General features: G+C 34.8%; 1 protein-coding gene across 2 annotated transcripts; it reads left to right on the top strand.

Annotated features, from left to right (window-relative positions):
* The first annotated feature begins 14479 nt into the window (after nucleotides 1-14479).
* LOC107901587 (formin-like protein 18) lies at nucleotides 14480-23317 on the top strand. 2 transcript variants are annotated; one of them, XM_016827645.2, is made up of 19 exons: nucleotides 14480-14612; nucleotides 14700-14789; nucleotides 15157-15857; nucleotides 16271-16492; nucleotides 16569-18262; nucleotides 18399-18522; nucleotides 18939-19010; nucleotides 20005-20103; nucleotides 20281-20322; nucleotides 20555-20635; nucleotides 20722-20772; nucleotides 20868-20949; nucleotides 21329-21423; nucleotides 21577-21648; nucleotides 21734-21850; nucleotides 21943-22011; nucleotides 22100-22166; nucleotides 22556-22927; nucleotides 23027-23317. In XM_016827645.2, exons 2-18 carry the CDS (start codon nucleotides 14717-14719, stop codon nucleotides 22732-22734), a joined length of 3840 nt encoding a protein of 1279 aa, XP_016683134.2. In that variant the 5' UTR covers nucleotides 14480-14612; nucleotides 14700-14716; the 3' UTR covers nucleotides 22735-22927; nucleotides 23027-23317. The 2 variants fall into 2 exon arrangements, with proteins under 2 accessions (XP_016683134.2, XP_016683136.2); XM_016827647.2 differs by lacking the exons at nucleotides 14480-14612; nucleotides 14700-14789 and having other exon boundaries at nucleotides 15710-15844.
* Nucleotides 23318-24976: the final 1659 nt, after the last annotated feature.

The raw sequence follows: 24976 nt of genomic DNA, 5'->3' as shown, positions 1-24976 counted from the left end.
TATGCAACCCCTCTTATTTCGAGAACCCTAAAAGAATTAGCTCCCTTCTAAAGATTCATACACATTCAAAGTTCCCCGTCATTTTTTATAAAGAATCTCACTGATCCAATGTCTGTGTCCGTTTGTTCCAAAAGAACAAAAGATGCTCATTACATATGAGCAGTTGCAACTGCTTGATTATCTTGCAGTTATGAAACTATGAACTCATGCTTTGCCTAAAGTTAAAGTTTGTAGCAAACTACTTTAGTTCCAGATGAGTTCAGATCCGATACAATCCTAAACCTACTTCGAATCCGATAGGACTCTTTCTGGTACACCTAATCTACTAATGATAATGGTGTTTGGTCATTCATGAACCAGCAGGTCCATCAAATTGTAAACCCTGCAATATTGTTGCTCAATATGTTAATCTCCTAAACCAGGAAAAAATCCCAATTCATCTAACCCGACATAAGTGAAAATAATATAAGTTCTCTCTTACATAAATGAATAAAAAAATGGTAACCAAGATTAGGTTTACAATCAAGACTTAATAGCTACTTAATAGCTCAAATGTCAGGATTTAGGAACATATATATAGATATAAGAAGATACCCTGAATATTTTTTCTTTAATATTTTTTTAAGCAAAGTACTGGCAGATTAGGTCAATCTAAAATGGCGGCCAAAAATCAACAGCAATTGTGCAGGAAATTTCCTCTATATTATTTCTTCTTCTGTTAAATAGGGAACCTGTTGAAAAATAATGATTCACCGTAGGAATGAGCACTTGTGAAACTGAAAGCGATGGCTAACAGATACGGAAGAACACAAAAAAAGCAATGGACCCCAAGGTCTCAAAAATATCAAAGCATAGTTGGAGAAGATTCTTCAGAGGCAACTTCATCAAAAGCAATGTAATATAGCTCTTTATTGTGAACATGGTGGCATGTTGTCATTATTGTCTTCATCAAACGCCAAATCCATGAAAACCTCTTTTAGTTATTGTCATCAACATCAACAGCAAAAGAGATGTTCATTAGCATCTTCCCAGAGAGTTTCTAAATGACCAAAAAGTTGTTCTATCAACGATTTTAAAAAGAGTCACTTGGCTTTTGCATGATTTTTCTTTTTGGTAATAATATATCAAAGTTCTAATCTAACATCAACAAAAGAAGAGCAGCTTGATGAACTAAAGTTGAACTGCTGCCAATCATACCGGTCCTTGATTCTCTTGACTAGACATATAGGCGGCTTGAAGATTGGCATCCTTGGAGAGTATGATGGGATGAGGACACTGATATCATGGCAGAGTATCTCAACCATGTCAAAGATATAAAATCCAGCATTCTCCCTGTCTCTTAAAGGACATCGAACCAAAGAAAATAAACAAGATGTTCTGTGAGAGAATGGGCAAAAGGTGATTCATCTATATATGTTAACTGTAACAGTTATTAGTGATCCACATATATACATATGTAGCAACTGATATCTGGTTATCAGCAACTATCTCCAACCATGAAAGGAGGAGCAAAGGCGCCCTTCTTTAATGAAATTCTCATCAACACAATCTGGCTCTGGCCCAGAAATTCATTCAGCAGGTCCACTATGGCAAAGCATTATTTTTTAGACCATATTCAGGGCAAATTATGCGTGCAGCTTGGAAGCATGACGTATGGAAGGGAGTCTATAACATCCTTAAGGTGCAATTGGTTCATATTACCTTACTTTAAATCTCGTAATATTTAAATTAAAAGTTTCTCCTTTTCTTTACTGTGAAAAAGTAGATGTCCTAACTTAAAACTATATTATTTATAATTATTTATTTATTAGTATATCAATTATGATTGTAATTACCATTTATAAATTTATTTTGACATCATATAGTTACTTATTCATATATAAATTGTATAAAAACAATAATTATCACAATTTATCATAATTGTATGAAAAGTAAGACCAAAATTTTTAAAAGAAATAAATTTATTTAAAAAAACACATTATTATCAAGAACAATTTAGTAAAATTTGTATTTTTGCTAATTTTACATTCTGTCAACCAAACACCACAATCTTACATTCTAGTCAAATGAAGCAAATAGAAAGATACCCGACATTTGACCTAGTAATTTTGTTACCAAAAATAATACCAAAAATAATATTACATTCTTTGAACCAAATGTCCCTTTAATGTAACATAACATATAGGGTTCATACTACACTAAATGCTAACCATGCAAGCACAAAGGCCAACAACTCTGAGCTATATAAGAGAGCCATGCATACAAACTGATAGGACTCAATCTACTATGAAACCATTCAGCTCAACATCATATAGCTCAAGAAGCTTAGTTCATGTCTGAGATAAATTTGTTCTCATAAATCCATGTAGTTTGTTTTTTGGCAAAACGGTTCACATGTGATATGATGAACTAAAATAAAAAAAGACTAGCCACTTGTCCTCTTGAAGTTCTTTCAGTCGATCATATTGCCGAGCGTCGTTCCAAGTATAAGGTAAGAAGTTAAGGGAAAGACTTCCATTTAGAGCAACATGGTGGCTTAATTGTTCCTAGCTTTAAAAGTTACCTCATGTCATATTTTGCAAGCAAAATGATGTCATACCAACTGTATGTTCCTTGATTACACTATAACTTCGTACTCTCGGGGTGAACGATTCATTTTTCCAAATTTCCTAGTTATTGGAATCATAGATACTAATAATTTTTACATAAGAGACTGAGACAGTATTAAAACCTGAAATTGAATTGGCATACTCAACCGGCAATCAAAACTAGTAATGTGAAGAACACTAAATACATCAAACTAAGAAAACTAAAACCAGCAAATGAACTAGAAACTTTACTCAATAGGTCATAACTTGAACTTATTGAATGTAATGGAAAAGATTAAAAATGAGAGAGAAAGTTCTATACCTGGAGAAGAATGGAAAACAATAGTTTGACTCTTAATGACTTGGACCCTGAAAATAAAACCAAAAAAAAAAAAGAAAAAAAAAGGAAAAAAAGAGAGGTAAAAACAAAGAAGATTTGATGAGTCATCGAGGAAACAGAGCATGCCAAACAAAGAAACATGGAATTTGAGATTTTGCAAGCCACGGGGTAAGAAATGCAGAAAGCAAACAACTTTAGAGCACCTTTCCCTCCTTTAGCCTATAGAGGGTTTTTTAATCGATGGAGGAAATGTTACCAATAAGTGAAATGAAATGCATAAAGACAATAAAGAGAAGACTGGAGCAGACTCTATTCCATTAAAGTGTAACTGTAAGAGGTGGATACTAAGATGGAGAATTGGTCAAACAAACTAAGCGTAATTGAGAATAAGGTTGAGCAAAAGAGTAGACTTAGAGATATTTAGAAAGTGTTTAAGAGAGTTAGAATAGCCAAAATGTCAAAAAGTTGTGAAGACTCGTATCTATAAGTTTCAGAAATAGGAATTTATAAAATTAGTCATTCAATAGGATAAACGATAGGAATGCACTAAATATTTCGTTTAGTTTTTGTTCAAGGTGAATAATGAACAAGAGTTCACTGCAATTTTAAAGAAAGGGACAGAGAAAAGGTAAAAGAAAAGAAGAACCCTCTAAATTACCTTCATATTTGATCCATTCATTAAACCAAACTCTTTGGAAGATCCCGAGAGTGAAACTAACTTAAGAATCTTACAATATTCTAAGCTTATCTTCAGTTCTTCTGTTTTGATGAAGAAGTAGAGTGTGAAATATCTTTGCAGAACATCGAAGCTGTTCAGAAGAAATAATTGTACTTGAATGCCAGCTATTTTGAACATGAATATATATTTTTTTGAATATAGATATGCTCAAACAATCATTATTTTGAACAATAACTATTCTAAAGAAAAAATGTTCTCGCAAAAGAGATTAAATATAACCACAATAACTTGTTTCAAGCGAATTTTGTTAACCTCTGAAAGTATAATTTCCTACAAAAAACCTTGTTATTTTAAAAAAAAAAATTAATAACCAAAATCAATCGGGATGCTACACTAAATATATTTTAAATCGAACAAATGACATACTCACGCCAATAAAACAAAATTTCGATTAATTCATATCATTAAATAATTATGCTTACACCTGAATTACAAAATTTTGGTCTCCAAAATACTTTTAAAACATTTTCTTCTGGCTCAAAGTATTGATACCCCTGATGTGGTACTGATACCAAGTTCAGCTTCAAAGTTTCAGAGAAATCAGATGAAAAATTAAAGTATCGATACCCATTCTTTTCAAAAAGTATGTATCGACACATTACCATGATATCGGTATCATTTTTAGTTTCGAAGTTTCAAAAAATCAAAACAAAATTCAGCAAGTATCGATATCGATATGCAGCCCTAGTATCGATCCCAAAACCAGGGTTGATGTTCCAAAAATTTGATAAAATTTCCCAAGTACCGGTACCTTGCCCATGGTATCGAAACTTCATCTCAATTTCCTGCACTTACCAATTTCTTATCGCTTTGGTCTCCTGTTCAAATCACACATTTATCAACCCAATACACAATTCAATCATATAAACTTTCAATTCTAACGCAATAATCAAATAACTCATCATGATATCTTCTAATTATAGCAAAGTTTATAATACTAGCATAAGTATTCATAATTTACAACTAAGTCTGATAATACATGTCATTTGAACCGACCATAACTATGTACATGTCATATCTAAAACCAAAATATCAAACCTTACTCTCTTTCAAGCTAGAAGATGTGATGAGATGAGCCACAGCCAATCATTGTCCTAGCTTGTCAAAACTAGCTTTTACCTACGCGTTGAAAAGAAATGCGTTAAGCTTGAGACGAGACGGCTTAGTAAATACTACAAGAATTTAAATCTTATTTCTAAAATACGATATATTAACTACAAGCACATGAATAAGTTACTTCATTCTACATAATAGTCCCAGTAAACGATTTTTATCAACTTATAGTTTTTAAACCACTTAACCAATTCACTGTTAACCACACTTACCGGATGTCTTGTTCCTCTTTCTTAGCCCATTGTAGACTAAACAAAACACTTAAGCTATTCAAAACAGATACAGAGGGCACCGAAGTGCGTTAACAAAACAGAACAACACCAATGCAATGCAACGCAGATTTATGAATGCGTAGAACCGAGATCAATTAAGCAATCACAGGAGAATCAAATAAAGAAAATTTACCAGTTATTACATCAGGTGCATTTCCCTCCTCTCAGGTTCTGATGGCATATGTTATAGGTGCTCGGCCCTCTGATCTGCTGACTGTCTCTTTTGTTGATCTCTGTCCATTACCCATTCCACTGATAACCCCTAATCGCCGGCCCCTTTGCTAAATTAGACCACCCCTGACCGACATCTTTGGATAATCTCTAATCATATGGTCTTTGGACCCACACCTGAAACAAGCTCGGGAAATCAATCGACATTCCCCTAGGTGAGATTTGACACAATGCTCACATGGTGGCACTGGTCTTCTTCTGAAGCCTCCAGTGCTAGCCACTAAAGTTGTCTGTTGTATCGGACTTGTTTGACCTTTTATCCTTGGTCCCCCAGTAGATGTTGAATACCTCGAACCTCTAAAATCCTCGAACCTCCAACGATGGCATGGAGCTAACTGCAGTTCTTTTTCCGAAACTCTTTTCTTTTTGGCGATTCAACCCTTCTTCAATTCGTTGACCCGTTTCAACCAAAATAGAGAAATCCTGTATATTCAAGGCTATTACCAAAGCAAAAATATCTTCATTCAATCCCCATTCAAATCTTCGGCACATTTCTACTTCCATCGCAATCAATTCGTTCGGGTATCTACTCAATCTGACAAACTCCCTTTCATATTCAATAACTGTTAGATTGTTTTGTTTAAGATCAAGAAACTCCCTCTTCTTTTTCTCCAAGTACAGTTGGCCCACATATTTCTTCTTAATTTTGTTAGAAAGAAATTCCAGTTAATCTTCTCAGCAGGATTGAAGCTTCTAATAGAGATAGGCATCATCTTTTTAATAAGGAAACCACATGTTTCAATTTATCCTCTTCGGTACACTAAGTTCTTCAAACACTCTCTAACTATTCTCCAACCAATACTCAATTTCAGTCGGATCATCTTCTTTCTTTCCTCTGAATTCTTTAGCTCCATATTTTCTTATTTTTACCAGACAGGGTCTCTGACTAGAAACAGATGGTTGCGATTGAGGTACAGTAACAGGGAGTGGAGGTGGAACTGGAGGTACATTAGCAGTCCTCATAAATTGTTGTAGTAACTGATTTAATGCCTGAAAGAATGCTTCAAAAGCCAGTATTTCTTGTAGAAATCAGAGTATTATGTATTAAATAGAACATAAATCAGAGTTTTTATATACAACCTATGACACTACTTTAGGAAACTCTAAGTTAGGAAAGATACTAAATAGGAGATATGATCCCTTAAAATAAGGGATTTTAATAAAAAGAATATCTATAAAATATTCCTAAAATATTTACAGAATATTCCTACACTCCCCCTCAAGCTGGAGAATATACATTGTATAATCCCAGCTTGAATAGGAATTTATTGAACACAGGTTTTGGCAAAGCCTTGGTAAGAATGTCTGCAATCTGTCCTTCTGAAGGAATGTAAGAAAGAGTGGCTGTCTTTTTGTTGACTTGATCAGCAATAAAATGCCTATCAATTTCAACATGCTTTGTTCGGTCATGTTGAATTGGGTTCTTGGCAATCTGAATGGCAGATTGATTATCACACAAAACTTCAAAGTGATCCTCCTGATTTGTGCCAAGTTCTTTTAGTAATTTAAGTAGCCAAATTCCTTCGCATATCCCCAAAGCTAGTGCTCTAAATTCAGCTTCAGCACTACTTCTTGAAACAACAGATTGTTTCTTACTTCTCCAAGTTGTAAGGTTACCCCAAACAAAAGTGCAGTACCCACTAGTGGATCTTCTTTCAGTGAGATCTCCAGCCCAACTAGAGTCTGTAAAAATCTTAACAGTTCTGTCTTGTGTCTTCTTAAACATTAAGCCGTGTCCTGGAGTTTTCTTCAAGTACTTGAGAATTCTATTTGCTGCTGCCATATGCTCTTCAGTAGGATTAGTCATGTGTTGACTTATCACATTTACGGGAAAAGCTATATCTGGGCTTGTCAAGGATAAGTAGATTAGTTTCCCAACTAACTTTTGAAATTTCTCTCTGTCTACTAAGGACTCATCTTCTTTATTGAATCTCAAGTTTGCCTCCATTGGTGTATCAGCCGGCTTACAGCCAAGAAAACCAGTTTCTTTGAGTAAATCAAGTACATACTTTCTCTGGTTGATCACTTTTGATCTTGCCACCTCCATTCCTAGGAAATACCTTAGCTTTCCCAAGTCCTTGGTTTCGAATTCCCTGTTTAACAACTTCTTCAAATTGCTAATCTCTTCCTCATCATCTCCAGTAAGAATGATGTCATCCACATACACAATTAGGATAGCTTTCTTATTTGTAGAAGTTACCTTGATGAAAAGCGTATGATCAGCAAGGGACTGCTTGTAGCCATTTTGAAGAATGACTTTAGTGAACCTCTCGAACCAAGCTCTGGGTGATTGTTTTAACCCGTATAGAGACTTGTTGAGCTTGCAAACCTTGTTGCTACCTTCAATAGACTTTAAGCCAGGTGGCAATTGCATATAGACTTCTTCCTCAAGCTTGCCATTAAGAAATGCGTTTTTTACATCAAGTTGGTGTAATTTCCAATCGCAATTTACAGCCAAACTTAGGAGTACTCGAATAGTGTTAAGCTTTGCCACAGGTGCAAAAGTTTCTGTGAAGTCTATCCCATATGTTTGCGTGAAACCTCTGGCCACTAGTCTAGCTTTGTATCGTTGGATACTGCCATTGGAGTTATACTTTACAGCAAAGATCCATTTACAGCCGACAGCCTTTTTTCCTTGAGGAAGGTCTGTAATGGTCCAAGTAGCATTTTTCTCTAGTGCACAAATTTCCTCTTCAACAGCCCTTCTCCATTTTGGATCCTTTAGAGCTTCAGCTATGCTTGTGGGAACCTGTTCTTTATCCAAAGTTGCTGTAAATGCTTGAAAAGACGGCATCAATGAATTATAACCAGTAAATTTTTCAATAGGATGCTTGGTGCACTGTCTAACCCCTTTTCTAATAGCAATAGGAAAGTCATCTAGAGTAGTAGACTTACTGATTTCTTCTTCCATTTCGGCAGCTGGACCCAAATCCAATTCTCGGCAAGAATCAGATTGCAAAACAGTCTCAGGGATATGTCTTCTTTTTCTTGTGTAGACACGAAGCTGTTTGGGTGATGGTGTTTTTTGAAGACTGTCAATTGGAGTAGGTGTATTTTCAAGAAGAGTGTTTAAAGTGGGTGTAGGTGAATTAGTCATAGGTACTACAGGAGAATCAATGGGAGCATTCACAGGTGACAGATCTGCAAGTAATGGCGAACAAGATAGCAATTCTGAAAGTTGAGAATGAAGATTAGAAGGAGATACCTGTTGTGGCTGAAAATCACTCCATGTTTCCCCCTGAATTTCAGCCTGAGTGAAATAGGAATCCTGCTCATAAAATGTTATATCCATAGTGGTGAAAAATCGTTTAGAAGGAGGATGATAGCATTTATAACCCTTCTTAAGTGAAGAATACCCAACCAATACACATTTTAAAGACTTAGGATCTAACTTGGACTTATTAGGAGCAATATTTTGGATAAAAACAGTGCAGCCAATAATTTTAAGTGGCAGAATGGAGGAGATAGGCTTAAAATGAGGAAAGTGCTGCAAAAATATAGATTGAGGCGTTTGAAATTTTAAAACCTTACTAGGCATCCGGTTGATTAAATATGTGGCAGTTAATAAGGCTTCCCCCCACAAATATTTAGGAACATTAGTGGTAAATAGAAGAGAACGAGTAACTTCAAGAAGGTGCCTATTTTTTCTTTCGGCAACGCCGTTTTGCTGTGGGGTTCCAACACTAGAACTAATCTGAACTATGCCCTTTTCCTTAAAAAAATCACCTAAAGACCTAGCAAAAAATTCACTGCCATTATCAGATTTAAAGAGCTGGATTTTAGACCCAAATTGAGTGAGAACCATGTTATAAAATTGCACAAAAACACTAGCAGTTTCAGATTTATCTTTCAGCAAATAAGTCCAAGTTATCCTACTGTGATCATCAATAAAAGTGATAAACCACTTACAATTATCAGCATTCTTCACCCGAGAAGGACCCCAAATATCACTATGGATCAAAGCAAAAGGGTAAGAAGGCTTGTATGTAGAAGGAAAATAAGATGATTTAGTATGTTTGGCAAGAGAGCAAACTTTGCAAGAAAAAGAATTAGGCCTTTTATTAATGAATAGAGCAGGAAACAATTTTGCAAGGTATTGGAAACTAGGATGGCCTAAACGAAAGTGCCATAACATAACAGTATCAACTTTTCCTAAAGCGGTAAATGACTTGGAGATCTCGATTTTAGGAGAGGTAGGGAGGATGTAGAGACCATTATGCAAGCTGGCCTTACCAATCATCTTCTTCGAGTTCAGTGCCTGCAAAGTACAATCACGATCATTAAAAATTACAGAGCAATGCAAGTCTGTGGAAAATTTACTAACAGAGATGAGATTGCACGCCAGATTTGGTACAAAGAGAACATTTTTAAGTGCAATCTGTTCATTGAGAATAACAGTGCCATGTCCCTCTATTTTGCACAAGGTACCATCAGCCGTTTTGACAGCTTTACCAAAGGTATGGAAAAAATTGTGAAACAATGCCTTGTTACCAGTCATATGATCCGTAGCACCAGAATCGAGGATCCAATTAGGATTCAACTGGGAGGAGAAAAATGCAGTAGAAGAAAGGTTACCTTCTGGATCTTTTATGACCAGATTACCTTCACAAGACCCTTGACTAGAAGAATCTGATGGAGCATCGGAACCAGAAAAATTTTCTGGATTTGAAGTAATCTCCAAAGTAGGAGAAGGAGTTTCGGACATGGTCTAGGTTGAAAAAGAAATCGTAACCTAAGCTGATACCATGTAGAAATCAGAGTATTATGTATTAAATAGAACATAAATCAGAGTTTTTATATACAACCTATGACACTACTTTAGGAAACTCTAAGTTAGGAAAGATACTAAATAGGAGATATGATCCCTTAAAATAAGGGATTTTAATAAAAAGAATATCTACAAAATATTCCTAAAATATTTACAGAATATTCCTACATTTCTTCTCTAGGTGGTACTTGTTTCGGTTCAGTTCTCATTCTTCTATCAGAGTCTTGTTCTGGTTCGGATCTTTCTTTCCTATCTGACCTTAAATTTACGGGCTCATCAAGCTCATTATGTACTAGGGGCATTCGACGATTTCCATCCCTATTAATGTTTGAAGCCCTACTTTCTACTTCATCATCAATGGCTTCACGGGATCTATTTGACATCTTCAGATTTCTATAAATCACAAAATTCCACATTTAAATAACAAAATCTCATCTCATCACATTAATATATCCTATATGACATGTACTTCTACACTCGTTCTTCACCTAAAAATCAGAAATCCTAGGCCTTGATACCAAGAAATGTAACACCCTTAAACTCTAACCGCTAGCTGAATTAAGGTTTTTGGATGCTACATTAATCTTTTAACTAACAGATATATTTTAAATAGAATAAATGACATACTCACACCAGTAAAACAAAATTTTGATTAATTCATATCAATAAATAATTATGCTTATACCTGGATTATAAAATTTCTGTCTCCAAAATACTTTTAAAACATTTTCTACGAAAATTGAGGTCAAGGTATCGGTACTTTGGTTCAAAGTATCGATACCTCTGATGTGGTATCGATACAAAATTTAGCTTCGAAGTTTCAGAAAAATTGGATGAAAAATCAAAGTATTGATACCCTTAGTTAGGTACCGATACTTTTCGTAAAGTATAGATACTTTACCATGGTATCGGTACCATTTTTAGTTTCGAAGTTTAGAAAAATCTAAACAAAATTTGGCATGTATCGGTACCCTATACAATGCATCGATACTCAGCCCCTAGTATCAATACCAAAATCAGGTTCGATGTTTCAAAAAGTTGGTAAAATTTCCCAAGCCCATGGTATCGATACTTCATCTCAATTTCCTACACTTATAAATTTATTATCACTTTAGTCCTTTGTTCAAATCACACACATATATCAACCCAATACCCAATTCAATCATATAAACTTTCAATTCTAATCCAATAATCAAATAACTCATCATGATATCTTCTAATTATAGCAAAATTTATAATACTAACATAAGTATTCATAATTCACAACTAAGTCCCATTTCATTTGAACCGACCATATCTATGTACATGCCATATCTAAAACCAAAATGTCAAGCCTTACTCTCTTTCAAGCTAGAAGATGTGATGAGATGAGCCCTCGTCAATGACTGTCCTAGCTTGTCAAAACTAGATTTTCCCTACGCATTGAAAAGAAACGTGTTAAGCCTATGACGGCTTAGTAGGTACTATAAGAATTTAAATTTTATTTCTAAAATATGATAATATTAACTACAAGCATATGAATAAATTTACTTCATTCTACATAATAGTCCCAATAAACGGTTTTTATCAACTTATAGCTTTTAAACCACTTACCCTATTCACTGTTAACCACACTTATTGGATGTCTTGTTCCTCTTTCTTAGCCAATTGTAGAATATACAGAACACTTAAATATTCAGAACAGATATAGAGGGCACCGAAGTGCGTTAACAGAACAGAATAACAATGTAGTGCTTATCAGAACAAAATAGCACTGTAGTGCCTATTAGAACAGAACAACACTAAAGTGCTCAAACTAAACAGAGAGCGCGCTAAACTTCCTTAACGGCATGCCATCAATATCCCAATAATTCATATATCGTCTACATGGGCTTTAGTAGAATTAATTCAACTTTTCACATTTATAATTTAGTCCTTGAAATCATAAATTTCAAAGAACATATAGTTTTACTACACATTTCACATTCTCAATATATATACTTTAACATATACTTCATTTATTTTCCTTTTTGTTTTCATTTATGTCCTTATGATATATTCTATTTTCTTTACAATTTAGTCATTTTCTATCATAACAACATATTAGTTAATTAACTAAATAACATACTTCATAAATTAAATCTAAAGAAATAAGATAAAATCCTTGAATTACTTACAACCAAGGCTTGAATGGAGTATTTTCTTCTCTTTACTTCTTGGCTACTCCTTTTCCTTTGTCTTCAATTTGATCTTCTCCTTTCTTCTCTTTTTATTCATTTTCATATAAAAACACATTAACATCTACTTGTTAAAATAATAATCAAATAACATATTTATGTTTATCTAATGAAACTAACATGAACTTCATGGAAAACTTATCATTCCTTACCTTAATTTCTTGAAATCACAATCTAGTCCTTATTTTCTCTCACTTTCAAGACAAATATTGGTTCTCTTTTCATGAAACTAAGGTGACTACTAGGTTACTCTATTGATTTTGCTAAGGAAACATGAAACAAATGGAAGAAGATGAGCTTGGAAAGGTTTAAAAATGGTGGAAGAACTGTAATAAAAGCAAAAGTTTGGATGACGGCTTTAGGGGGTGATGTTTTAGCTTCTTTTTATGGAAGATGAATGTTTTTCATCTTTTCTACTCTTTTCTACACAATTCTTCCAAAATATCTATTAATTTAATAGATAATTTAATAAATTTGCAAACTAGTCCACCAATCCTATTTCAACACAATTTCATCCTTAATCATTAAGTTTTTCATAATTATCTAATTTAAGTAATTACTATTTAACCCTTCAACTTTCTCTACAATACCATTCATTATTTATGTTTTATTTTGGTAAATTTCACTTCTAATCCTTCCTCCTGTCTCCCAATTCCATGTATTCTTTTCTAACATTTAATATTCTACTTTTACCACAACACTTTCTATTCTTCTACAATTTAGTCAATATCTCAAATTAATTTTCCTCATCTAAAATGCATTTTCTAATTTCTTATCGGCTCTAAATACTTTCTATACTATTCCTCTAAAGTTTCTATTAGATCTATTTTCTAAAATTCTCTAATATTTCTAACCCGTTACTCTACCAAGCTCACTGTACATTGAGGATGTCACAATGAGAAAAAGATAATTTGAAAACGCTCTAAATCTCTCCAATATAAATAAAACGAAAAAAATAATTGGCATAGTTTAAAAACTCTACAAGTGGGATTAAAATAATAACAAGCGTTCCCTTCGACCGGTGTGTTTGGAGTAGTGGTAAAGCTCTTATCGAACACCTGTTTGACATGAAATCAAACTGTGTGATCTCATCCCCTACCTATTATTGTATAAATAAATAATAAGAAGTAAATGTAGGAAATAGTAAAAATAAATATATAAAAGAAATAAGAAACATGACAATTTTTACTTGTGAAGTTAAAAAAGCATACTACCATATACTAATCCATGAATGAATTGACAAATGCTGCAAAGTTCACACTTTCCGGGTTGTCTCTTTGTCTCTTGCAATCTAACAACCTTTTTGGTAGATAGCAATCCAAACGTCTTTCCCACTAATGGCTATTATTTTGTCTGTGTCATTCGTGTCTACATAGACGTTTGTTCTTCCACTTAAATACACTATCAAATTCTGAGCCCTAATCTCATCAACTTGATCAAATTATTAGTTTAAGACTTTCTCAGTATCTTAAAGTTATATAGCACGAACTTTTAAACAGAAACAAAGTTATCTTTAACACTGTTTTTCATCTACAAAATTCTAACCTCAAACCTTCATTAAGAGTATCGCATTCTTCTTTACTACTTAACTACTATTTCTTAGTGCTTATTATCAGCTAACCAACAACTCTAAAAATAACCCATCTTTAAACTGGAATTAAATTCATCCCCCACCCCCACCATCCCAATGCAATAAAAGAAAAAGAAGTTCATACCCTTTACTCAAAAGGCTTCATTCATTAACTCCATGAGGCCGGTGAGCGTCACTCGTTGCCGTACCCCAGCTCCGACGTCGTTTGGCTTGCAATGAGTCAGAGGCTTCTACAACTAAACAGAGAATCACCCTAAACGGGGATTTGACTAAAACCACGAAATGTTTTGTTGATGGGTTTTTTTAGCTCGTAGCCTCGTAGTAACAAAACTATAAAGTTTTTATGGATTCCACCAAATTAATTTCATTAAAGAAAAAAAGAACTTGCCCTTTTTTGGGGGGTTTTGCACGAAACCCAATCGTTTTTTTCCCACAAAATAAAATAATAAAAAACCCGATAAATAAGTGATTTGTCGGCGAGAGACGGTGTCCACGTCAATAAAAGGATGAGCTGGTGAGTGACAAATGACATATTTTGCCTCTTACTTGTCAGCTACAAAGAAAGTTTAAGCCTTTTTTGGTTTATTGCACAAACAAACTAATATTACCCCTCTTTTTTCTCTGTTTTATCAAAAACCCAATCATCATTTTGAAGTTTACTAGAAAAACAAGAAAAAAAAAAAAAGAAGAACCCACCAAATCGCTTCCTTCAACATCAAGCCTGAAAGGTTTAAAGAAACTGTTTACTTCAAGGGCAAGCTCTCTTTTCTTCTTCTTTGATTTTTTTTTAACTATTTGTCAACTGTTTTTGGAGTATGATTTAGTTGTTTGTGTTTCAAAGGATTCTGGAGCAAAAACATGGGATTGTTTAGCAAACTGTTTTACAAGAAGCCGCCTGATGGGCTTCTGGAAATCTGTGAAGGTGTATACGGTGCGTTTTTGTCTTCTTGGCTTTTTTCAATTTATGTTTTTTTTATTGAGCTTTCAGTTATCTTACCTTTTTGAGATTTGGAAATATTGGTCACTTAGGAAATGATTAATATCTGGGTGATTAATTGTAAATTTTGAGAAGATTGCTGTTTTTTAGAATATGGGTTCTGTTTAGTTGCTTAGGAGATTAGGGAAGGAAATGCGAAGTTTGCCCGTGAGTTATCTGTTTAAGTGATTACAAAAGAGCTATAGTATAGCTAAATGAATTCTAGTTTATTTCTTGTTGGAAAGTTTTATTACTTGAAATTGTAGCTGTGTATCTTACATTTAGTGTCTGATAAATTGTGTGCTTTGGTGGTGGCGTATAGTTTTTGATTACTGCTTTACCACTGATGCTTGGGAAGAAGAGAACTACAAAGTCTACATAGAGGGAATAGTTACTAATCTTCAAGAACACTTCCCCGATGCTTCGTTCTTGGTCTTCAATTTTCGCGAAGGAGAAACACAAAGCTCGATAGCTGAATTACTGTCCAAGTATGATATGACAATAATGGATTACCCACGTCACTACGAAGGGTGTCCGCTAATTGCAATGGAGGTGCTCCACCATTTTCTGAGATCGTGCGAAAGCTGGCTCTCACTCGGTCAGCATAATTTTTTACTAATGCATTGCGAAAGGGGCGGTTGGCCTGTATTGGTCTTTGTGTTGGCTGCATTGCTGTTATATAGGAAGCAGTACAGTGGAGAGCAGAAGACTCTGGACATGATATACAGGCAAGCTCCTCGTGAGGTTTTGCAGTTATTTTCACCCCTGAATCCAGTGCCTTCACAATTGAGGTATCTACAGTTTGTCTGTAGGAGAAATGTGGGGTCAGAATGGCCTCCTTTGGATCGAGCTCTCACCTTGGATTGTGTCATTCTTCGATGCATTCCTGATATTGATGGATATGGAGGTTGCCGTCCAATATTTAGAATATATGGGCAGGATCCTTTTCTTGCTGATGATAAAACCCCAAAAGTTTTGTACTCAACCCCCAAAAGAAGCAAATCTGTAAGGTATTATAAGCAGGTAATCACATCTTTCTAGTTATATATATATCTCAAAGCGGTTGACATTCCTCATATCTTTTAAATATTTAAAAGCATGTCCCACATCTAATTTACAATCTCAGGACAAGTGTGCAAGACTAGTAAAAGGATGAATGGCCTTTTCTTCTTAGGTTCTTCAGTGGTTAATGACATTACATCTGCTGCTTATAACCTTGTTCTTAAAATCCACGCTTGGTGAATTATGCTCTAATATAATGAAAATGTTGTTGCTTTGTGTAAGAATAATCTCATTTAGTCCTCACTCCATCTAAAGACATGTCCCTCATACTTTTTAGGTGTATGCTTGCTCATATGGTGACATCTTATTTTATATTCATCCTCTTTGATTCCACTGAACATTTGATTGTATAACCTCTTACAATTTAATTGCAGAAAGAGTGCAGCCTTGTTAAAATTGACATTAATTGCCATATTCAAGGTGATGTTGTAGTTGAGTGTATCAACTTGAATGATGACATGGAAAGAGAGGGGATGATATTCAGAGCTGTGTTTAACACAGCATTTATTAGATCAAACATTTTGATGCTCAATCGTGATGAAATTGATACATTGTGGGATACTAAAGAGCTGTTTCCAAAAGAATTTACAGCTGAGGTATATATCTGCATGCATTTTTATTGCAATTTTGTTGTCTTTTTCTTCCCTAATAAACTTTGCATTGTGGATGAAGATTCTTTTCTCAGAAATGGATGCTGCTACATCTGTAATTTCCCTGGATTTTTCTGGCTTTGAAGAAAAAGGAGGTCTTCCTATGGAAGCATTCGCCAAAGTTCATGAAATCTTTAGTAATGTTGACTGGTTGGATCCTCGGGCAGATGTTGCTTTTAACATGCTTCAACAAATGGGTGCATCGAATATCGTTCAAGAAATGACTGACAGTCCCAGATCAGCTACTAAAGGTCTTCAGGAAACAATGCTCACAGTGGTATTACCAAGTAGCCCAAGGAGTCCCAGATCTATGAGTATGAAGATTCTATCTGCAGCCTCAAAAAAGTCATCTCTTGATTCTGATGCAAGTAAGGAGGCTAAACCCGAAGTATCTGACATGGAACCATTCAGTCGGTCCGATGTCAAGCATCAACACAGTAATCAGTCTACTGCAAACTTGCATGATTCCAAATCATCCATTAGTCAGGTTGGTCGCTTAACTGCAGCTGCTGCTGTAGTAAATGATTCTCAGGTCGTATCGCATACACCAAAAGTGGATGAAAACATTTCAGTTTCACCACAAACATCTCTGTGTGTTCCAGTTCAACCGCCCCCAACTTCTAGTACAACAAAAGCTCTTCCTCACCCTCCACCACCTCCACCTTTGCCAAGTTCTCTTTCCTCAGCATCAGAACCTGCTAAGCCTTCACTTGCCACGGAATCTGGAACTTACTTACATGACAAAGATCAGACTGCATTACCTGAAGATCAGTCTTTGAAGGCTTCCTCTTGTACATACTCTCCAGCCACTGCAGCAGCTTCAACTGTGAGACCTCCTTTAACACCACCTAACAAGGAGATCCGAGCTGTTAGAATGATCCCTCCTGCTCCGCCTCCTCCTCCTCCAACACCACCTTCAAAAGGCAATGGCGTATCTTGTAAAACATCTCCATCTTTGGAGGAAAATATAGCTCTGAGTGCTATGGCTCCAGTGGCATCTGCTTCATCTCCTTTGAATAAAATTGAAGCTGTTAGAGATGGACCTCTTGCAGTTCCTCCCCCTCCCCCTCCCCCTCCCCCTCTCCCTCCCCCTTCTCCATCTATTAGAGCCATCCCTCCTGCCCCTCGACCTCCTCCAACACCACCTACAAAAGTGTGCGGCATACATCTGGAAGCATCTCCATCTTTGGAGGAAAATTTGAGGGCCACAACTCCTGCCACACCTATACCTCCACCTCCCCCTTCTCCTGCACCTATTAGAGCTGGATCTCCTGTAACCCCACCACCACCACCTCCTCCTCCAATGCCACTTTTGAAGGTAAATTCAGCATCTAAATCTGCACCTCCTCCACCTCCACCACCTCCTCTTCATGCCAGGCAAGTGGCATCTTCAGTACCACCGCCACCGCCACCACCCACCCCTGCCTTGGCATCAAAATCTCAAGTTCCTGCTGCCCCACCACCCCCTGCTCCTTTTGGTAAAAAGACAAATGGCAATTTTCCAGAACCTCAAGCGGTAGGTAGTAGTGGATCTTCTGCTCCTGGACGACCATCTTTTACTTCTCCTACAAATTCAAAAAACAGACTTCTTTCACGTACTATTAGTTCAAAGAGTCATCAGACAAAGAAATTAAAGCCGTTGCATTGGTTGAAGTTACCTAGAGCCGTGCAGGGAAGCCTCTGGGCTGAAGCACAAAAATTGGGTGAAGCTTCCAAGTATGTTCTGCTCTGCTAAGTTTGAGTTTTTTGTTTTCATTTTAAGTTTTTTGTTTTCATTTTAAGTCCCGTGTAAGTCTTACTGTCATTTACTTATTCCTTTTTATTTTATTGGAATGATTAACCCTCTTCTCAGAGCTCCAGAGATTGACATGTCAGAGCTTGAGAATCTTTTCTCAGCAGCTGCTCCTAATACGGGTCATGGTGGTAAATCAAATTCGCATACTGCACATGCACCAAAATCTGAGAAAGTGACATTGGTAGTGTATTTTTTCAATATTTAACTGAAGTAGTTGATGAGTCAGTTGCTTGTTTCATAGATGTTACTATCTATAGGTTAATTCTAGTACTATATTATTTAACCTTTGCTAAATGTGTTGTATATTAAATGCTAAATGCAGTTTTCATCGACTTGATTGTCATTGCTTATCTGCTTGTTTGCCAAAGGAAGTATGAATCATTGTAAATGTTCCAGATCACACACTTGAATCCAGAAAATGAACATAAATACTTTAGTACTTTGTATAATGGTGCACATAAGAAATGCAAATTTTCAGTCTAATTCATATTCAGACATGAACAAAATCTTCATTGATGGTTTGGTGGTGATAATCATATGATGTAAATTATTATTGTTTTTCAATATGCTTTTGTCTAATAACAATCTTTGTTGCAGATTGACCACAGACGAGCATATAATTGCGAAATTATGCTTTCAAAAGTGAAGGTGCCCTTGCCTGACCTAATGGTAGGTTGAAGCGTTTCACTAGTTTGTAATCATTTACTTGTCTATTGTCGTCATTCTGAGACTTTACTTTCAGTAAATCTAAATCCTTCAATCAGCTTCAAACTCATATTCTGGAATTGGAAAATGGATAAATTTTATCCTTTTATCAGTTTGCTGCTTATTCAGCTAACATACTAGTCTCTTTCTGCTTAACAAATGTACATTACGTGTAATGAATGAAATACTGAAAGAATAATTGACGAGGCACAAGGAGAAAGAGAGAATGAAATTCTATATCATTCATCATCAAACAATACATATATATACAAGCATGAGTCCACTCTATAAGGAAAGTAAATAAAATCAAATCCTTAATACCTTGCTGTAATCCCTAATTGTCAGCTATATTATTCTATTTGCATATCTTAACATGTAACAACTTAGTCCTTCGAACTATCTGTGGTTTTAGATTGATTGGAAATGTTACTAAATATTTGGTGGAAAGTGCAAAGCTTAGCTTATACAGCTTTAAGGAGAAAGCTTGTTGTAGTTTAAGGATACCAAAGGAACTATTGTTAATATTAGGACAAGAGCTACCCAAACATTTTCATTAGTCAAATCTTGGTCTAGTTCTATAGTTTTTGCTAATTTAAAGAGATATAAAATGTGCATGCTAAGTCCCAATCTGGGTTTCTCAATGTGTACCCAGAGGTCACTACCATATTGTACTATTGAAAGTCTGCTGATCCCTATAATGTTTTGCTCTTTCCTGGCAAACATATATTGCTCATCCAGAAATGTATATTTGAACATCCTTGTGCTATCAAATGCAAGTCTTGATTTTCTCAAGTCCTTAACAATAAGGATGTGCACTTGATAAGCCCAAATATCAAAATGCATTTACAAATGCATCTCCATTCAAATGTGGATTCACCAAAAAGGAGATCTTTCATACCATTGTAGGTTGGTAATCTCTTTTTTGTTAGCCTTACTCTATTCAGCGAAACTTCTGCAGAGTTCGGTGCTTGCCTTGGATGAATTAGCATTAGATGTTGACCAGGTTGATAACCTCATAAAAGTTTGCCCTACCAAAGAGGAGATGGAATTACTAAAGGTGAAATGATTTATTACAATTTGATTAATTTCATTAAAATTTCTCATCATAGTAACAATAGATTTGATGGTTTCCTCTAATAATCTTTCTGCCTTTGATGTAGTCAAACCATCTTGCATTTAAGGTACTTGAATATTTTTTCCTTAAGTTATAATAACATAAATAACTCCTTTTCAGGGCTACACTGGAGAAAATGAAAAGTTAGGGAAATGTGAACAGGTATGTAAGATTTATTGTTGTTTCCTTATGATTGTTTATTTGTTGTCTGTAGGTCAATTTGTAAACATCAACTCTCTGCTGGATATCATAATTTGTCAACATAAAAAGGACATTTGAACTAGCCAATTGGCTTTCACTTGAATAACTTTTTCTTATTAACAACTTATAGACTTTTATATTATCACTTTAGAATCACTAATGGCCCAATATTTTCATGTACCTCCAATAACAGTTCTTCTTGGAGCTAATGAAAATTCCCAGAGTAGAATCCAAGCTCAGGGTGTTCTCTTTTAAGAAGCAATTTCGCTCCCAGGTTTGATCAAAATCTGTATCTGAATTCCACAGTAGTTAAATGTTGACTTTTCCTTGTTACTTATCAGACCTTGGATTGTACTCTAGGTTTCCGACGTCAGACATAACCTTAACATTGTAAACTCCACGGCAGAGGAGGCAAGTTATAAATTTTTTGCTTGCATTCTTTCTTGGGAACCGTGTTAGATACCCAATGGTTGGCAGCACAATAATGTCAAAACTTCTTTTATCAGATAAGAAATTCTGTCAAACTGAAGAGGATAATGCAGACAATTCTTTCATTAGGAAATGCATTGAATCAGGGAACTGCAAGAGGTGAGTTAAGCATTTTTTTTCTGGTACAAGATAGTGGTGGACTATAATACATGCATATCCTCAATATTAGGGGACACCATAATCAAAAGTGAAAATTGGAACTCTAGCTCTAATGCCATTCCCCAATACCACTAGCATTCAATTCAGTGATGAATGTCCTTAATGTTTTACTTGTAAACTTCTTTAAACCACTGGTCTCTCTCATTGCAACAATTACAACTTCCCCTTTTCTATTTTTATCACACACTTCTAATTGCACTGTTTATTCTTGTTTCTCTTTGTCTGACATTTGCTTATGTCTAGTGTCCCGCTTTTCTAAGTCTCTTTGATGATGTTAATTTTTGCTCTTTTTTATTGAATGCTCGTACTTTTGCTGTAGGTTCTGCTATTGGATTTAGGTTGGACAGTCTCCTTAAACTAACAGATACACGTGCACAAAACAGCAAGATGACTCTCATGCATTACCTTTGCAAGGTACAAGTTGTTATTCATCACTTGGACTCTTGTGACCGTAACCACACCCTTGATGTATTGGTTCTCAAATAGTTATGAACTGTTCTGTAATCTGGTGTGCCGGAGCTTTTAACGTATCCAGTTGGTCATAACATTCTGAATAATAAATTATAGGTGCTTGCTGAAAAGCTGCCAGAGGTACTAGATTTTTCAAAAGATATTTCAAGTTTAGAACCTGCATCTAAGGTATGTTGCTAGTTCTTGTTGAAAATAATTTTACAAAAATTTAAGTTTGACCTAACATCTTTGGCTGATACGCGGTTCCGTCTAGATACAACTTAAATTTCTGGCAGAGGAGATGCAAGCCATAAGCAAAGGATTGGAGAAAGTTCTTCAGGAACTGTCCAGTTCTGAAAATGATGGCCCTGTGTCAGAAAAATTCCGTGAGGTATTTTAAGTGTATAATCTGTTTTAATAAATGTAATCAATAATCTATTTTCATTTGTATACATATGTATTCTATTTTCTTTTGTTGTCCAGAACTTAAAGGAGTTCCTCTCTTTTGCCGAAGCCGAAGTTAGATCCTTGGCTTCCCTATACTCCACGGTGGTATGTGTCTAGGTTTTGTTGCAAACAGTGGCAATCTTAGTAATGTTCAAATTGAACTCTTCATTACATCTTAGTTTTACATTGACAGGGAAGAAATGTGGACGCATTGATTCTTTACTTTGGAGAGGATCCAGCTCGTTGTCCCTTTGAACAAGGTATTCAATGATTGTCATCAGTTTGTGATGCTAATTCTATTATGAGTTCTAAATTACGCAAAAGTAAAGCCTTCGGCTTTAATCCAGCATGGAAATGAAAGAACATGAAAATAAATGAAAAAGAGAAGCTTACTCTACTGCAAAGTCTGTTGTACTTTTTATCTCTCTTTGTTTATTGGTCTATAATGTTTCGAAGAATGAACCAGTTTCTGGTTACTTCTGTTGGAGATGTACAGGTAAGCTCTGTGTTTATCTGGTTTTTACTTCATCTTAAAATCCTTTGCTTCTTTGTATCCTTTTTATTGGACGGTTAATAGTTGCCTTAGAACAATCGATGTTTTAGTTTTCAGTTATTTTCCTCTATTTATTAGTCTTGTAAACCACTGCAGTTACTTCAACTCTACTTAACTTCGTGAGGTTGTTTAACAAAGCTCATGAAGAGAACTGTAAGCAGCTTGAGAACGAAATGAAGAAGTTGTCGGAAAGTGAGAAGTTGAAGATGAATGCTTCGCAAAAGAATGAATCAGAAGAATTATTACGCAGTTCCATTCGGACCAGCAATGTTTAATTCATTCAGACCTCAAAACCTAAAAAGCTTCCTGTTCTTGGAGATGAGATGGTAACAGCATCTGCACAGCGAAGGTAATGGATAGGTTGTTGTTGAGAGGACAGACTGATACATCAAACTTGAATTGTAAATATGAAAGACGACAGATTTTATCTCAAACTCAGAAGCTTCTGAGAGACAAGCACCCTAAAAAGTACTAAGCCTTGCCCATTATCCCCTTCTATAGATTCTTCCTTTTCAATTCTTCCCTTCCATATATGACATACTGATATTAAATGATCTATGTTGGCAGAGATGGGAGTTAAGGCTACTAGCCGTTGACTTGGCTAAGGGCAACTTGTACATTATCCCCTCACAAAAGTTGTAAGTAGTGTTAAAGAAAGATGATTATAAATTTTTGTTTTCCATAAAAACTAGAGTTTGTTGCCATGATTTGATTTGATTTTTTTCATGACCATGCTTTTAGCCAATGTCTTTGTTTGTTTCACAATAATAAATGATGTGGGAACTGTAAATCTGGCATATTCATTGATGGGATCTCTTCTTCACAAGATGGATATTTCATTCTCAGTTCTGATTCTAATTCTCAAGCTTCACCTATGATTTTAGAGATGTTTTGATGATGGCTGGAACTTCATTCGAAGTAATATATTTTTTTAAGGTCAAATTCTGTTATATAATGCTGATGAATTTTAGTTAAGTATTTTTTGAATTTTGATTCAAATACCTAACCCATTAGGTTTATAATTGTGGATTTAGTGCTTGTTTTGCAAATTGATATTTTTTGGTCTGTGTCTATTATATAGAAATAAAAAGCTCATATGGTATTACTCTACTTTCCATAATAAATTTTGGAAGGGATTTGAAAATTAATTCCATTTGTATTTAAAAAATATTAATTCTTGTTTAAGGGACAGTAGATGTTAAATTTTGGTTTATTTGATTAGTAAACTCACCAAAACATTTTGGTATATATAGGGATGAGACTGAATGCAAATATATATATATATTAATGATAATAAAATTGAAGTTGAGGTAGTTGAAATTATGAAGATGTGATGTTGGTGATTGTTGCCACTCCCAGCACCAACTGCAATCCCCATATTTTTGAGGAATTCACTTCATTTAATATCAACGTCATTCTAGATTATGTGGGGGTAAGTGAGCTACCTCTATCTTAATTTTGGTGACTCTTCTTTTAGTACCCCATATTTCATTTTGGTCTGGGATTTGATTTTTGAATTATTATTAATTTTATACATATATTTCCTTCTATATAATACATAAATATGTTTGCTGGTTCGAAAAAATTTGTAATTATTGAGTTGTTTGAACTAACAATCGATTTGAGTTTAATGATATTTGACTTGACTGTTGAGCCTATCGAGTGTTTTTATATATTTTACGTGAGTATTATTATTAATCTCTTAAACTACTTGTATCTTAGGCTTTCAAAAACAACAAAGTAAAAAGAAACAACTAATTTTGTGTGGTAGGCACATTTTATTAAATTTACAGCTACTCTGTAGTCGCTATGGAAGTAAATCAGAACATCAAACCAATTATGTTCCACAAAATATAACAGTTGATTGTGATGCGTACCGGCTAGCATAAAAAATTGAAAAATAGTTTTAAAATGTATTTAAATTTGAATTTTTATTAGTCATTCTGGATTTTTCGAATTATAAATACGACGGAATAATTTTGTTAGTTTGTTTATTGGCCTTTTTATTAAAATAACTCATAAATTTTAAAAAAGTTTCAAAATGATCCATCTTTTTAATAAAACACCAAAATGACTTGAAATTTACAGTAAAAATTGGTGGATTGGTGGAGTCAAATTAAATGGTGCCATCAACTTGCCATGTCAGCAGGGACCATAAGAAATTAATTTTTTGGTTGAGCCATGTAGAATAACGCTACCTGTATAAATATCAAGAAAATATTGAAATTTTTTGAAATATAGGAGGACTTAAAAAAAATTACTTATTTTTCTGGTGGAGCCAAAGTAAATGGCGCCACCAGTCTGCCCATATGTTAGTACTTTTTTTTTTTTTTTACTTTTTAAGTCTTTTACCTTTTTTTGTCTTTTTATCTTTATTTATTGGGTTTTTTTACCAAAAAAATATAAAAAATAAAATAAAATATCACAATAAGTTGTTTCAAAAATTAAGTACTAAAATGGTACATTTGTCTTAGTGGAGGGTGGTGCATAGGCGGCACCACCCTGGATTTCTGACCC

The sequence above is a fragment of the Gossypium hirsutum genome, chromosome A06 (assembly GCF_007990345.1).
Source record: "Gossypium hirsutum isolate 1008001.06 chromosome A06, Gossypium_hirsutum_v2.1, whole genome shotgun sequence".
NCBI lineage: Eukaryota > Viridiplantae > Streptophyta > Magnoliopsida > Malvales > Malvaceae > Gossypium > Gossypium hirsutum.
Note: the sequence above shows the minus strand (reverse complement) of the source record. Positions and strands in the feature narration are given on the sequence as shown.

Excerpts from the sequence above, each read along its gene's own strand:
- LOC107901587 (XM_016827645.2), top strand. The coding sequence starts at position 14,717 with ATGGGATTGTTTAGCAAACTGTTTTACAAGAAGCCGCCTGATGGGCTT. Across the intron at positions 20,636-20,721 it reads AGAAGCAATTTCGCTCCCAG|GTTTCCGACGTCAGACATAA; the intron begins GTTTGATCAAAA and ends ATTGTACTCTAG. Across the intron at positions 22,012-22,099 it reads CTTCCCTATACTCCACGGTG|GGAAGAAATGTGGACGCATT; the intron begins GTATGTGTCTAG and ends TTACATTGACAG.